Genomic DNA, 15915 nt, shown 5'->3' with positions numbered 1-15915 from the left:
GATGTTAAAATGCGGTCATTGTGTAGCTTGGATTGATGATTTATAGTAGTATAAATAAATATAAATATAAATCATGTTCATTTATTCTCATGGTCGATCTGAAAGTTAAATTTAAGTGAAGCAGCAACACTAGTTTCACATACATGCTAGTTCTCATTTACTGGGCACTAAGTGCTCTGCCCAGACAAATGCCAACGGGAAGGTTGCCTTTGCACTCCTGACCTTCCTTCCATTTCTTAATATTCTCATTTACTGAGTACTTGCCAAGTGCTGAGTGGAGTACATGGGTTATCTTATTTAATCCTGATGAGAACACTCCAGAATAGGCATTATTCTCCTACTTTATAGAGGTAGAAATTGAAGCTCAGGGAAGTTCAGTGACTTGGCCAAAGTCATACAACTAGTAAATGTAGCAGATCAGATATGATGACTTCAAAGCTCATGCTTGTTCTACTATAGAATTTTTTAGAATTAAAGCATTCTCAAAGTTGAGAGGGACTTAGAAATCATTGCTCCTCCAACCAAGAATCCCTCTGTCCAGCATCCCTAACAGATGATGTTTTCAGTGTATCTGACCAGATAGCTAAGAGTCTACCCAAACCAGTAATTATCAAAGCATCCGGGAAGCTTTTTTAAAATGCAAATTCCTGGGCCTCTCTTCCAAGGTTTTTTTTTTTTTTTTTTTTTTAATAGGTCTGACGTGAGGCCTAGATATCTGTATCTTTGGAAAGCACACCCAGATAATTCTGATACATGGGCAAGTTTGTAAACCATTAATGTAATCTCACAAAGCCTTAGATGGAAACCACTGTTGGAAGAAGAAGTTGAATTTCAGCCTCATCAAGGAAGTAGTGACTTCTGTACAAAAGAAGAATGATGCCACAGTTCTCTGTTGGTTAGAGTAATCTAACACTGAAACATGAGTAACAAACTATAGAAATGATCCCTGAAAGTATAGTCTTTAACACTGAAACATGAGTAAGGAAAACAACACCCACAGGAAACCCCACTTGAACCATTGAACCCTACATGCTTTGGGTAAGGCTAATTCCTTTCACCAACCAAATCTCCGCCAGACCCACTCCTGGGTGCTATCAGGAAGAAAGACATCATTGCTAGTTAAGATGTGATGTGTTCCCAGGCCAAGCCCAAAATGCATTGTTTCCTAAGGATGGTTCTGCCCCATTCTCAGCGCCTCCCACTCTCATTGGCTTCTCCATGACCAGGGATTAGAAGCTGATGTCTTACTCCTAATAAATCAGCCCTAGAAATTTTATATAAAGAGATATGAGAGTTTCCTGTCACAGTGGGGGGAGGGAAGAAAAAGGAGGCCCGGATGCAAACTGAGGGCAGCTGAGTACTTGGCAGGTATACTGCAGGGAGCCTTGAAGCATTAGATGGGGTGGGGGTGCACTGCTTTCAAAATAACTAAAGTAAACTTCCTATCCAACTCTCTAATTCAGCAAATCTCAAGTCCACTAGGATTTCATCCAGCACTGGCTCTGAAATCTGTACAGCACACTGCCCAATAGAACTTTCTATGATGACAGAAACATTCTAGATCTGTACAGTTTAATCTGGCAGACATATCCACATGTCGCTATTAAGCACTTGGAATATGGCTAGGATGACTGAGGAAAGAAATTTTTTATTTTATTTAATTTTAATTTCAATTTAAATAGCCCATGTGATTAGTGGCTACCATACTGGACAGTGCAGTTCTAGAGGGACTACCCTAGCCTTGTCTTGGACTTTGTGATCAGAGCTTCCTATTCAACACCAGCTTTTAGGAAAGCACCAAAGTACAAAGATTGAGAAGATAAAATATGTCAGGGGGGAGCACCATGAGGGAACTATGATATAAATCAGCATCTGCCCAGTATTCTTAGCCACCTTAGGGATAAGGCAGAAATGACTTCAGGGATAACCCAAGCAAACTGTAAAGATTCCAGTTATTAAAGTCCATCCCAAAACAGCTGATCAAAGGCCAACTGCAGGGTGTCGTGTGATTTCCTTGCAACTCCTCTCAAGCTCTGCATATGACAGTGACAATTTTTACTTTCTTCTCTTCCTCCAATCAACTCACACTCACTTTCTTCTAATTGTTTCTATGCTTCATTACCCACCCTCTTTCACCAGCCAGTCTTGCTTATATCTTAAGTCCAAGGAATTGCACAACTTGGCCAATCTGGTCAACCAGTCATTTTGGTGAGAACTCTGAGTTGAGATGGTCACTGGACTGAACTGATAAGTCAGCCAGAGCTCTGTGCTGATAGGATGGAAGGGGCTTCCCAGTTTCTATTCCATGCATGCACATGTCCTTTGACTGAGATAGTTCTGCCCATGTACAAGTATCAAGAAAAATACCTCTCAAATATACAAAATACAAAATCCTCCAAGAGATGAAGAAAAGTGTAGGAACAGTAGGGGGCTCCTCCTCCATCTGTTCTATGAGTATTTATTGAGGTTCCCTTGTGTATCGGGCATTTCATTAGGCTCCCAAGGTGGGACAGACAAAGTCTCTCTATCATGGGACTCTTAAGGTAGTAAAAGAGCTATTTATTGAGTTTCCACCCCATAAGAGGTATCCATTTCTCATAACACTCCTGGAAGGTAAATATTACCATCCCCATTTTATACGTACAAAAGTGGTAGCTCAGATGTGCCCTAGATCACCTAGTCTGTGTGCTCTTTTTGCTTCTCCACACTGTCCACCTTGTGCAGTCTCTTCCACCATGTATACCATGAAAGATTCCAAGCACTATTTATTTAAAGGCTATTCCTTTACCACAAGAGATTAAGGGTACCCAGGAGACCTGGTGAGCAGAAGACCCATTATCAGAGATTTAAGGCAGGAAGGTAGAATCAGTGCCTCCCAAAGCCAAGAAGAAAAGGGCCTCCTATGGAGAATATTGTAGTTAAGCAAGTAGTTTTTCAGAGAAAACTTACCGGCCACCATACCATACTTCGTCCTGCCAGGAAGAAGCCTCCAACAGTCCCACGATTACTGGAAAACATAGCCTGAGAAGGAAGGGTCAAAAATGTAATAGTAAACTAGAACAGAGCAACTTTGCCAGCCAAAAGGACACACCTCTCCCACCCCACCCCCATATACTTGCACTTTCTTTTACCCACTTCACGTGCCGAAACACGTCCACTTTCCTTACACCCTTGAAGCTCCTCTATACTTAGATGAAGGAAGCAGGGACCTACATTTGACAGACAAGAAGACTGGAGCTCAGAGGGTTTAAAGAGCTTGCCCTGGTGCTAGCTCTGCAATGAGTTCACAGTATGGTTTCAAGCAAGTCACTCCACCTGGACCCGTTTGTCTGTCTGTTAAATAAGGGGAAATGGAACTTTTTGTGCTTTTTTTACAAGCATACTCAAGATGCCTAATGAAATACCATTCTTTCTAAAAACACCATACGGTATGTGAATTATATATCTCAATAATGTTATCAAAACAAAAAAAGAGGGCGCCTGGGTGGCTCAGTTGGTTAAGCGACTGCCTTCGGCTCAGGTCATGATCCTGGAGTCCCGGGATCGAGTCCCGCATCGGGCTCCCTGCTCGGCAGGGAGTCTGCTTCTCCCTCTGACCCTCTCATGCTCTATCACATTCTCTCTCTCAAATAAATAAATAAAATCTTTAAAAAAAAAAAAAAGAAGAAGAAAAATGTTTTAGGAATGCATGGTGTTCATACTAAATACATTAAAGATGGAACATTCAAACTCAATTCAAAACTTTCCTCTCCAGGATGTAGGTAGGAGCTTGCTGGAAACATTACTTTTCAACGTACTGTGAGTACTAATGATGATTATTACAAATACAGAGGAAGGAGGGGATTCCTTCTGACTGGGGTGTCAGGGAAGGCACAGAAGGAGCACCACTTCAGCAAGTCTTGAAGATAGAGTGGGATTGGTTAGAGAAAAGAAGGAAAGGACATTTCAGACTGTGGGAACAGCATGAGCAATAACCCAGAGGTAGAACTGCAGCAGTGTGGGGAGGAAGGGAACAGTAAACAGTATTACCTGGTGAACCTGGCTGAGGCATATGAATGAGGAGAGGGGTGAGAAGTGAGGGCAGACCGCAGACCCTCAAATGCCAAGCTAAAAATTATAGGCTTTATTCCATAGGCAGTGGGGAGCCACTGAAGGTTTATGAGGAGAAGAATGACATGCATTTTCAATAAATGACCACCAGCACCCTTGGAATGTTGCCTCTCAACCTTCAGCTTATTCCTGGTCCAGCTCAGGCCCAGGCCTAGTCCTCCAGCTCAAAACTGGGACAGTGTCTCTGCCTGTGGCCTCCTTCCCCCTCCCTCTTTCTTTTTTTTTTTTTAAATTTAAATTCAATTAGCCAAGGTTTAGAGTACAGCCCTCCCTCTTTCTATGTCAATGGCCTTCCCTTAGCTGATCACTTGCTAATCTCCCTGAAAATATTAATGGCCTATAATGACTTAAGCCTTGTCAAAGGTGTTTGCATTTTCACACATGACCCCTGAGGCCAAAGAGCATCACTGGTCCAAAGGAATTAATCTCAGATGGTTACATTTCAGACACTTAGACTCACCATTTATTCAGCATGTCTACAACAGATAGCGTGTTGCTGAGTGCTCAGACTCCAAAGATGGACTGGACTCAGTCCTTTAGGAGGCAGGGTCATTCACACATTCAACAATCCACATAGATTGGTTTTTTTTTTTTATTCTTATGTTAATCCCCATACATTACATCATTAATTTTAGATGAAGTGTTCCATGATTCATTGTTTGTGCATAACACCCAGTGCTCCATGCAGAATGTGCCCTCCTCAATACCCACCACCAGGCTAACCCATCCTCCCACCCCCCTCCCCTCTAGAACCCTGTTTGTTTTTCAGAGTCCATCGTCTCTCATGGTTCATCCACCCCTCCGATTTCCCCCGCTTCATTCTTCCCCTCCCGCTACGTTCTTCTTCTTCTTCTTTTTTTTCTTAACATATATTGCATTATTTGTTTAATCCACATAGATTGTTAAGCACACCTGTGTGCCAGGCAGTGCCAGGGAGAACACAGCTCAGATCTTTCTGGACTCCTGGCGGGGTCCTCCCTCCCATAGGACATACTGTTAGGGCTTCCGTAGTGGTTTTTCTAGGAATAGCAAAAGGCCTAGCAGACCCAAGGAGCAAAGAAGGTAGCTAGGGGCTGAACAGAAATATGTCCCAAGGACTCAGGCTCCAGGAGTTTGCCAGGGAAAGGCCATTCTGAAAGTCACTCTGAAGTCAAAGCAGATTGACATGCCCCAGGTGGTACTGGAGGGACACAAAAAGTGGTTTTGGGGCCCAGACACAACATTTCCAAGTTGGTCTCAGAAATGAAGAGCTTAGAGGAAGAATATGATGGTAGAGACTAGAGTGGGACTGGATAATTCAGGAAAGATGTTGGGGATGGATAAAAGACAAGGAGAGAGTCTGCGTTGGTGGTAGAGTGGTGAGCATAGCTGCCCTCCAAAGACAAGGAGAGGTGTATCTACACCAGGCCTTCTCTTCTCTGGAATGTTCATCCCCTCCTCTCCACAAGCCCAGACCCCACATACCGATCCTTCAAGGCCCCTCAAATGTGACCTTCCCCATGAAACTTTGCCTCACACTCCTCCACAGAAACTTCCTCCTCTACTATGGCCTCCTCCCCTTCCCAAACAAAAATAATCTCTCTCTTCTGTGAACATCTAGAGAACTCCCTCCATACCTCATTCACAGCACTTACATTTTTTTACTTTGTGTTACCATATTACAACTTTTTCCAGCTTTATTGAGGTATACTGACAAATAAAAATTGTTTATTTTTAAGGGATACAATGTGATATTTTGAAGTACATATTCATTGTCAGGGGCTAGGGGGTGGAGGAAATGGAGAGATGTTGATCAAAAGGTAAAAGGTAGGGGCGCCTGGGTGGCTCAGTCGGTTAAGCCTCCAACTCTTGGTTTTGGCTCAGGTCACAAACTCAGGGTGGTGAGATAGAGCCCCAAGTTGGGCTCCACGCTCAGCGGGGAGTCTGCTCAAGATTCTCCCTCTCCCTCTGCCCTTCCCCGCCCCCCGTGTGCTCACACACACGCTCTATCTCTCTCTCTAAAAATAAATAAATCGGGGCGCCTGGGTGGCTCAGTCGTTAAGCGTCTGCCTTTGGCTCAGGTCATGATCCCAGGGTCCTGGGATCGAGCCCCGCATTGGGCTCCCTGCTCGGCGGGAAGCCTGCTTCTCCCTCTCCCACTCCCCCTGCTTGTGTTCCCTCTCTCGCTGTATCTCTCTCTGTCAAATAAATAAAATCTTAAAAAAATAAATAAATAAAATAAAAATAAAAATAAATAAATCTTTTTTAAAAAAAAAGGTAAAAGGCAAAATTATAAGATGAATAAATTCTGGAGATCTAACTTACATCATGGTGACCATAGTTTAAAATACTGTATTGTATAGTTGGATGAGGCAGCCCTGGAAGAGGGTAAAACAGAACAAAATAATGTTGGAAGAGATGGGGATGGCGACAGAGGGACATTAGCTGTGGGTGCCTTTTCTAAGATGAGGAAGCACAATAGGCCAGGATTGCTCTGTCTGGGCAGCCCAGAGATCATGCAAGAGTCAAGATGCCTATCCCCAAACCAAGGCAATTTGATACTCCAGTAGAAAAAAAGAGGCATGTAAACTGGAAGAAATCCAGCATGTCAAATGATCAGGGTCCAGAAGCACTGATTAATGGGGAGGATTAAATGTAGACAAATATTAGCAGGCTCATTAAGTAGCATTTAACAGGACAAGTGATACTGATTCACAGATACTTAAAAAGTGTAAACACCATAATCAGCAGGACTGGCAGGGGCTAAAATAAGATTGGTTAGGGGAAGAGAGATTATCGGTGATTGTCTGGGAAACGGGCAGTATGGCACAGCTAGCAAATGATGGATTCACATCTTGGCTACAGCACTTATAAGCTGGGGAGGGGTGGGGGGAGGAAGGCAGGCAAGGTGGCAAAGCCCCTGGTTCTGTGGAAAACCAAGAGTCAAAAGACCTGAGTTCCAGGAACAATTCCATGTGTTGCAACCTTAGGCAAATCACAACCACATAGGGCTTCAGTTTCCTTCTCATAAAATGGGGATTAGCATTCCTCCCCTCCTTTTCTTGGGGCTTTTTGTGAAGATGTCCTACCCAGTTGATCCTTTTTGCCCATTTTACAATTCAGGGCCTGGCTCATAGCTTGGAGGGCAAATGATTAATAGTATTTAAAAAGACTCCCAGACTCCATAAAGAATTTTCAGGTTCATCTCTGCAGATCCTCACAACAACCTTGGGGAGTCATAAGAATAGATAAGATTGTACCTATTTACACCTAAGTAAACTGAGGCTGAGGTGGGTTTCCCAAGGTCGTAGAGCTAGAACGATGTCAAAGCCAGTAGTAAACTTGAGAATCCTGGCTCCTAGTTGGACACTTCTGGGAAGGTAAGACTATTGGGGAACAGTCAGTCACACTGACCCCTTGTGACACTTGGAGAGGCTTTTAGTCACATCTGGTTTCTATAATTACTTAAAAAACAAACAAACCAAAAAAATACTTCCTTTTACCTCTAAAAAAAAAAACCTAAGCTAAACTAAACAAAACTCTGTAGCCATGGAAGGGTTAATGTCCACCCTCCTCCCCTCTAAATCAAGAGTTGAACCACCTGCTGACATCGCAGCCTCCTGGCCCAACATCCCAACCAAAGCCATTGAGAGTGTCTGAAATATGTGCACATTTATATTTTTTTAAGATTTATTTATTTATGAGAGAGAGAGAGCGTGCGCATGCACGACTAGGGGGAGGAGCAGAGGGAATGAATCCTCAAGCAGACTCCCAGAGTGCAGAGCCCGAAGCCCAGAGTCCAAAGACGGCTCAATCCCACGACCCAAGAGAACATCACCTGAGCCGAAACCAAAAGTCGGTGGCCCAACTGACTGAGCCACCCAGGCGCCCCTGGAATATGTGCACATTTAAAATACCTCATCTTCTAGTTGCTGGGTGTGCCAGAGCCTGTCATGGTAAAATTCCCAAGTTCCAATTTCCAAGGCTGCTAAGAACAAGTTTCTCTGGTTTGGTGTGTCCCCAGTCCCCAAAGGGAGCCACAGGCACTTCCCTCTCACCAGTACCAGGCCACCCTCCGGTTTTCCTCCTCCTCTCCTCCTCCTCCTCCACCCAGCTTTGCCAACTCTCACTCATTCCAGCCCCTTGGCCTGCAGATCAGCATTTCCCAGAGGAACCCCGGCAGCACCCCTCCATTTGGGGCTGCCCCGCAGCCCCTGCAGCTGGCAAAGGCTTGTGTCCTCCCTGCTCTAAACTGTTGTGTGTGTGTGTGTTTTTCCCCCATCTAAAACTGTATGACTAAGAAGGGGCAGGATAGTCCTAGCCTCCTTGGGGCTTATCTCCCAAGCCCAGGGATCTTCCCTGCAGCCCCAAGCTGTCCCTCTCCTGCCCCTCACACTGGCCCCCAGCCTCTCCAATTCCCCACCCCCCGACCTCCTTCTCTGCTCACAGGCCAGGGTTATCCTCCGTGGATCTTCCTCGCCAGCTCCCGAGGGCACCCCTCTCCTTTCTGCTCATCCTTGCTTACCCCCCTCACCTCACACTGTGCCCCCGCCCCGAGCTCCTCTCAAGCGCTTCCAAGTTATTTTCAACCCGCTCCACAGACCCTTAAGCCCATCGTCCCCTCCTCACAGCTCACCGATGCCCTCGCTCCTCTCTGCACCCCCCTTGTCCCTCCTGGTGGCCCTTGCCCCCTCAGCCCGCGTCTCAGGGCCCCCACATACCCACAGCCCGACAGCCATCACCACGACAAAGTAGATGATGATGACAGAGATGTCGGCCGCATTGCGGATGCGCTCGTAGGCCGCGAGGGGTGCGGCAGTGGCGTTGGTCATGGGGCTCCAGGTGGTACTGTCCATGGCGGCGGCGGCGGCGGCGGCGGCGGCGGCGATGCGTCCCTCCCGCCCAGGCCCCTTGCTCCTTATACGGCCTCCGGGTTAATGATCAACCCCGGAGAGGCGGGGAGAGGGCACCCGCGAAGTCGCGTCCGGGCAGTGGAGCTCCTGCGCTGCGCCGTCGGGGAGCAGCCTTGGACGCAAACCGCACTGAAGGAGGAGCAGACGGAGCTGTTGGCAGAAGGGTGGCAGGCCGGCAGGTAAGGGCTGTTCCGTGAGTGGGGCGGGGCCGGCCAGAGGGTGGTGCCCGTCTAGCACAAAGGCCCGCTGTGCTCCCGCAGTGGGCACCTGGCCGGGCAGCCTGGCCTGCTCTGCCGAGGGGCAGAGAGGGTGCGGCTTCATTGAGGAACCAGGCTGCCTGGGGCCAGGGGCTTAGAGGCTTCAGGTCACCTGCCACAGGATCAGTACCAAGCCCTCTGCGGACAGGCTTCTCCATGTGTAAAATGGGTGCAGGACTGTTCCCAAGAATCAGCCAAGTTCTTGGTCTTTGTGGAGAAAAATCTGGGGAAGACCATTTGTCAAATATTGCTGGAAAGAAATTCAGAACAATTGCAGTCTCTTGGCCACAGGGACAGCCACCCACCTACCCACATTTCTGACTGCTCTGCGGTCCCCAGAGCCACTGTTACCCCCACTATAAGGAGGAAGAAAGAGAGACTGGGAGAAGGGATCCCACTGGGAGCTATTTCCTCGCCCTGCACCTCACCCAGTAATGAGATCTGAGGCAAGTAGGAGGGAGGATACTAGAGAATCCCTTCCATGGAGCTCACCAAGCGCAGACCCTTCCTGCGGACTCAGTCTTCCCATCTGGAAACACATGTCTAAGCCAAAAGTCAGGGCTCAACACAGAGATGGCTGAGAGAGGAGGCCTGACTCACCCAAGGTCACACAGTAAGCCAGTGACAGAGCTGGTCCTGCAGCCTAGGCAAGGGCAAGCCTAGTTCAGAGGAGGGTTGGAGATGCTCTCAGGGGTTGGCGCTGGAGGCCAAAGAGCAGCCACTTTGAAGAGGGGAGGCTTGCTGGGGTGATAAGGTACAGGGAGGGGGATGACCACACAAACCCTGCCAGGACTCTGTTCTGCCTCAGGCCCTCCCTGCCCAGCACTAGACCACCATCCAATGCCCGAAATGCCAGCAACCCATTCCTTTGTACCTCACTGCCTCTGAGGTCCGCTCCCCTTCTCCCTCATCAGCACATGCTCTTCCAGTTGAGTCTGCAGTCAGAGAATCATTATTTGGGCAGCATCCATGTAGGTCTTCCCCATTTCCCCCCACCCATTGCCCAGAGCCCATCATAATGCCTGGCCACAGGGAACAGGAGTTTCTCTTCTGGAGAACCTGGAAGCAGGGGCTCTTCAACATGGATGCCTTCCAAAACTTCCAGCTCAGCATCAGCTGCAGCTTGGAGCAACTTGCCTTTCATCCATGTCCATCTGTTCCCAAATTCAGCAGAGCATTTTCACCTGGCTCTGACCAAGCAGAGCCCCTGCCCTCAGGGAACGTCTAGGCTGGTCTGGAAGTGAGCTCAGCCACAGCAAAAGTCCAGCCCTAAACCCCCACCTGCAGACAGCCAGCCTATGCCAATCTCCAAAAGTGAAGTCTGGCAATGAGCAAATCTAAAAAGTGAGCAGGAGGAAGGACCTGAAGTAGGAGAGAAAGCGCTGTCCTCTGATCTTTCTCAGACAGCAGAACATGGCCAGAGAAGGAAAGGAATGGCATCTTGGAAGAGACCAGAAAATATATTCATTCATTCATTCATTCATTCATTCATTCATTCATTCATTCTTGCAACAGAAGAACAGCTTCTATGTGCCAGGTCATGGGTGCCAATGCTAGGGATAGAGCTGTGCACAAGATTCACAGGGTTCTTGCCCTCACAAGGCTTCTAGCCTAATGGGGGAGATAGACCATCATCAAAAATGAGACAAATACCTATAAACTTAGCATTGTGATATGTGCTTTGAAAGAGACATACTAATGTTCCAAATGTGTGGCAAAGATTTTGACCTGGGAATGAGGTGGAGTTGGGGGAAGGCCTGGAAAGCTCTGGTTTGAAAAGGGCCATGACACAAAAACAGACATATAGACCAATGGAACAGAATAGAGAGCCCAGATATGGACTCTCAACTCTATGGTCAAATAATCTTCAACAAAGTAGGAAAAAATATGCAATGGGAAAAAGACAGTTTCTTCAATAAATGGTGCTGGGAAAATTGGACAGCCACACGCAGAAGAATGAAACTCGACCATTCTCTAACACCATTCACAAAGATAAACTCAAAGTAGATGAAAGACCTCAATGTGAGACAGGAATCCATCAAAATCCTAGAGGAGAACATAGGCAGTAACCTCTTTGACATCGGCCACAGCAACTTCTTTCAAGATACATCTCCAAAGGCTAGTGAAACAAAAGCAAAAATGAACTTTTGGGACTTCATCAAGATAAAAAGCTTCTGCATAGCAAAGGAAACAGTCAACAAAACAGTCAACAAAACAAAAACTCAAACAAAGAGGCAACCCACAGAATGGGAGAAGATATTTGCAAGTGACACTACAGATAAAGGGCTGGTATCCAAAATCTATAAAGAACTTCTCAAACTCAACACCCAAAAAACAAATAATCAAGTCAAAAAGTGGGCAGAAGAGATGAACAGACACTTCTCTGAAGAAGACATACAAATGGCTAACAGACACATGAAAAAATGTTCATCATCATTAGCCATCAGGGAAATCCAAATCAAAACCACACTGAGATACCACCTTACACCAGTTAGAATGGCCCAAAATGACAGGGCAAGAAACAACAAATGTTGGAGAGGTTGTGGAGAAAGGGGAACCCTCTTACACTGGTGGTGGGAATGCAAGTTGGTACAGCCACTTTGGAAAACAGTGTGGAGGTGCCTCAAAAATTAAAAATAGAGCTACCCTATGACCCAGCAACTACACTGCTGGATATTTACCTGAAAGACACAGATGTAGTGAAAAGAAGGGCCATATGTACCCCAATGTTCATAGCAGCAATGTCCGCAATAGCCAAACTGTGGAAAGAGCCGAGATGCCCTTCCACAGATGAATGGATAAAGAAGATGGGGTCCATATATACACAATGGAATATTAGCCGTCAGAAAGGATGTATACCCAACATTTACATCAACATGGCTGGGACTAGAGGAGATTATGCTAAGTGAAATAAGTTAAGCAGAGAAAGTCAATTATCATATGGTTTCACTTATTTGTGGAACATAAAGAATAGCATGGAGGACATTAGGAGAAGGAAGGGAAAAATGAAGGGGGGAAATCGGAGGGAGAGATGAACCATGAGAGACTATGGACTCTGAGAAACAAACTGAGGGTTTTAGAGGGGAGGGCGGTGGAGGGATGGGTTAGCCCAGTGATGGGTATTAAGGAGGGCACGTACTGCATGGAGCACCACATGTTATACGAAAATAATGAATCCTGGATCACCACATCAAAAACTAATGATGTATTTTATGGTGACTAACATAACATAATAAAATAAAATTTTAAAAAAAGGGGGGACCATGAAAGAGGAGTGAGCCAGGTAAGGTGGGAGGGAGGGATGTTCCAGGAGAGGACAAGCTGGGGCTAAAAATAAAAAATAAATAGGGGTGCTTGGGTGGCTCAGTTGGTTAAAATCCCACTCTTGATTTTGGCTCAGGTCATGATCTCAGAGCTGTCAGATCGAGCCCCACATCGGGCTCCACACTGGCCGTGGAGCTTGCTTAAGATTCTCTCTCTCCCACTCCCTCTGTCCCTCCCCCGCCCTCTAAATAAATAAATAAGCATGTCACCAGCAAGTAACCTCCCCACTATGGGGTGTGGACAGGGGATCTCCAGGATGCCTGAGGCCCTTCTGCAATTTCTGTTCCTCACTGGTCCCCTTTATTTTTTTAAAAGGTTTTATTTATTTATTTGACAGCGAGAGAGAGACAGCGAGAGAGGGAACACAAGCAGGGGAAGTGAAAGAGGGAGAAGCAGGCTTCCCGCCAAGCAGGGAGCCCGAAGTGGGGCTCGGTCCAAGGACCGTAGGACCACGACCTGAGCCAAAGGCAGACGCCTAATGACTGAGCCACCCAGATGCCCCATCACTAGTCCCCTTTAAAAGAACAATTTAACTCAAGAAAACAGCACAGAGATTCCTCAAAAAATTAAAAATAGAATTATTGGGACACCTGGGTGGCTCAGTCATTGGGCATCTGCCTTCGGCTCGGGTTATGATCCCAGAGTCCTGGGATCGAGCCCCACATCAGGCTCCCTGCTCCGCAGGAGGCCTGCTTCTCCCTCTCCCACTCCCCCTGCTTGTATTCCCTCTCTCGCTGTCTCTCCCTCTCTGTCAAATAAATAAATAAAAATCTTTAAAAATTAAAAAAAAATATGATATGATGCCTTCTCCAGGTTTATAAAAAAAAAAAAAATAGAATTATCATGTGATCCAGAATCCCACTTCTGGGTATATATCCAAAGGAAATGAAATCAGTATCTCAAAGAGATAGCACTCCCATGTTCATTGAAGCATTATTCACAATAATCAAGTTGGAAACAACTTAAAGTGTCCATCAACAGATGAATGGATAAAGGAAATGTGGTATATATACGTACCACACATATGTACATGTATGTATGGTGGAATATTATTCAGCCATAAAAAATAAGGAAATTGTGCCCTTTACAACGCTATGGATGAACCTGGAGGACATTATGCTAAGTAAAATAACCCAGACAGATATGTGCAATCTAAAAAAAGTCAAACTCATAGAAACAGAAAATAGGATGATGGTTACCAGGGGCTAGGGGGTGGGAGAAATGGGGAGATGTTGGGCAAAGTTTACAAACTTAGAGTTATAAGATGAATGAGGTCTGGGATCTAATGTACAGTATGATTACTATAGTAAACGATATTGCATTGTATACTTGCAAGTTGCAAGTGAGTAGATTTTAAGTGTTCTCACCATAAACACACACACACACACACAAGCACACAAAATGGTAACTATGTGAGGTGCTGGGTGTGTTTAGTTAACTTAATTGTGGTAATCATAGCACACTGTATGTACATATTAAATGATCACATTGTACACCTTTTAAAAAATCATGCTATACAACCTAGTTTTTAAAGAAAAGAATTATTTCCCCTACACAGATGCTTCCAGGGGAACACAGTATGATGCACCATCTGCCCCCCACAGCTGGCCAGAGCTGCTGGGCCACTGCTAATTAGTAAGGATCCTGTTGGCCTCTCTCCTGTCCTCACTGGTGCCAACCCAAATCAGGGTCTGGTCACAAAAAGGGGCGTTATTACCAGAACCCCAAGAGAAAGAAAAAAGCTGGCCAAAGAGCCAGACTGTGGGGAAGATGAGGCTGATGAGGAAAGATAGACTTAAGAGCAAGATGCAGACCTCACCTGAGTCCACACAGGTTCGCAATCTCAGGTCAGATTGGGGTCCTAAGCTTGAAAAACCAGGTGCCCACAGATTCACAGCTAACCCTGAGTGTTGGGAATACATTATCCAAGTGACTCTGCAGTCACTAAGCTAACATCTACAGTTGGCAGGGGAGGAACCAAGGATTTGGAGTGTAGTGACATCACTGAGTGGGAATTCTCCTGTTTCCTTTCCTCTGTCTCCCTTCCACACTACTCATCTGTCCAGGTCCCACAGGAATCCCTACCTGCTTCTACCAGCCCAGGAGCTCTTCCCCAGCAAGCCTCAAATGTGCAGTGTCCACCTCTCACTGGCCATACTGTGCTCCATGTCAAGGAATCCCATGGTGTGATGGCCAAGCTCCTGAACTCTTGTCACAGAGTGAAATAAACAGCCCAGGTATAGAGGCTGTGAGTTTGGGAAGTTACCTGGAGAGGGGAAACAACATGACTGGTTTGAATCTTAGCTCAGCCATCAACCAGCAGCAGACCAAGGATAGCTCATTTGACATCTGTGATCCTCCATTTGAACATCTGTAAAATGGCATGGACAAGGACTGTCTTCTGTATTTATGAGGTCCAAATGAGATGAGGGTGCAAAGGGGCCTCATTGACAACAAAAAGGCAAAGGTGAGGGACTTAGAGGGCTGCTATGATTTTCTCTCCTTTTTCCTTTTCCTTATTGGAAGCTCAACTGTGGGAAGCAGACTACTGATCAGTGTATTAGCTTCCTGTGGCGGCTGTTAACAAATTACCACAAATATGGCAGCTCAAAACAACAGAAATGTACCTCTCAGGGTTCTGGAAGGCCGAAGTCCAAAATTGGTTTCACTGGGTGAAACCCAGGTTTGAGCAGGGCTGCACTGTTCAGGTTTTAGGAGAGTATCCTTCTCTTCTCTTCCAACTTCTGGTGGCTGTCAGCATTCCTTGGCTTGTGGTCACATCTTTCCAATCTCTGTCTCCACCTTTGTGTGTGTTTGTGTGGTAACATATACATAACATAAAATTGTCCATCTTAACCCTTTTTAAGTGCACAATTCAGTGGCATTAATATATTCACAATGTTGTGCTACCATCACTGCTATCCATACCCCAAGACTTTTCATCATCCCAAACAGAAACACTCTATCCATTAAATACTAACTTCTCACCTTCCCCTGGAAACCACCATTCATCTTTCTGTCTCTATGAATTTGACTATTCTAGGTGCCTTTATACAAGAGGAATCATACAATCTACCTCTATCTTCACAATGCCTTCTCTTCTTTGTCTGTCAAATATCCCTCTGTAACTAAGGACATTTGTGATGGTGTTTAGGGCCCAGGATAATCCAGGATCATCTATCCTCATCTCAAGATCCTTAACTTAATCACATGTGCAAAGACCCTTCTTCTAAATAAGGTAGCATTTACAGGTTCCAACATTTAGGGCCTGGTATCTCTGGATGGTCATTATTTAGTTACTGCAATCAGTGGTGAAGGAGTCTGAATATGGA

At 45.8% G+C, this 15915-nt stretch overlaps 1 protein-coding gene and 1 pseudogene across 4 annotated transcripts in view; both read right to left on the bottom strand.

The window, feature by feature from the left end:
* SLC5A1 (solute carrier family 5 member 1) overlaps positions 1 to 10203 on the bottom strand; it is a 79316-nt gene extending 69113 nt beyond the window's left edge. For all 4 annotated transcript variants that reach the window (XM_035017461.1, XM_035017462.1, XM_035017459.1 and 1 more), the window contains exons 1-2: positions 8811 to 10203; positions 2950 to 3021 (exon numbers count right to left, since the gene is read on the bottom strand). In XM_035017461.1, coding sequence (XP_034873352.1) covers positions 2950 to 3021; positions 8811 to 8945 — 207 coding nt within the window. In that variant the 5' untranslated portion in view covers positions 8946 to 10203. The remainder of the gene's footprint in view (positions 1 to 2949; positions 3022 to 8810) is intronic.
* LOC118018707 lies at positions 858 to 962 on the bottom strand (annotated as a pseudogene).
* Positions 10204 to 15915: the final 5712 nt, after the last annotated feature.

Source organism: Mirounga leonina, unplaced genomic scaffold (assembly GCF_011800145.1).
Source record: "Mirounga leonina isolate KUSES-001 unplaced genomic scaffold, KU_Mleo_1.0 Mir_171, whole genome shotgun sequence".
Classification (NCBI taxonomy): domain Eukaryota; kingdom Metazoa; phylum Chordata; class Mammalia; order Carnivora; family Phocidae; genus Mirounga; species Mirounga leonina.
This window is presented reverse-complemented; position numbering and strand designations above follow the sequence as displayed.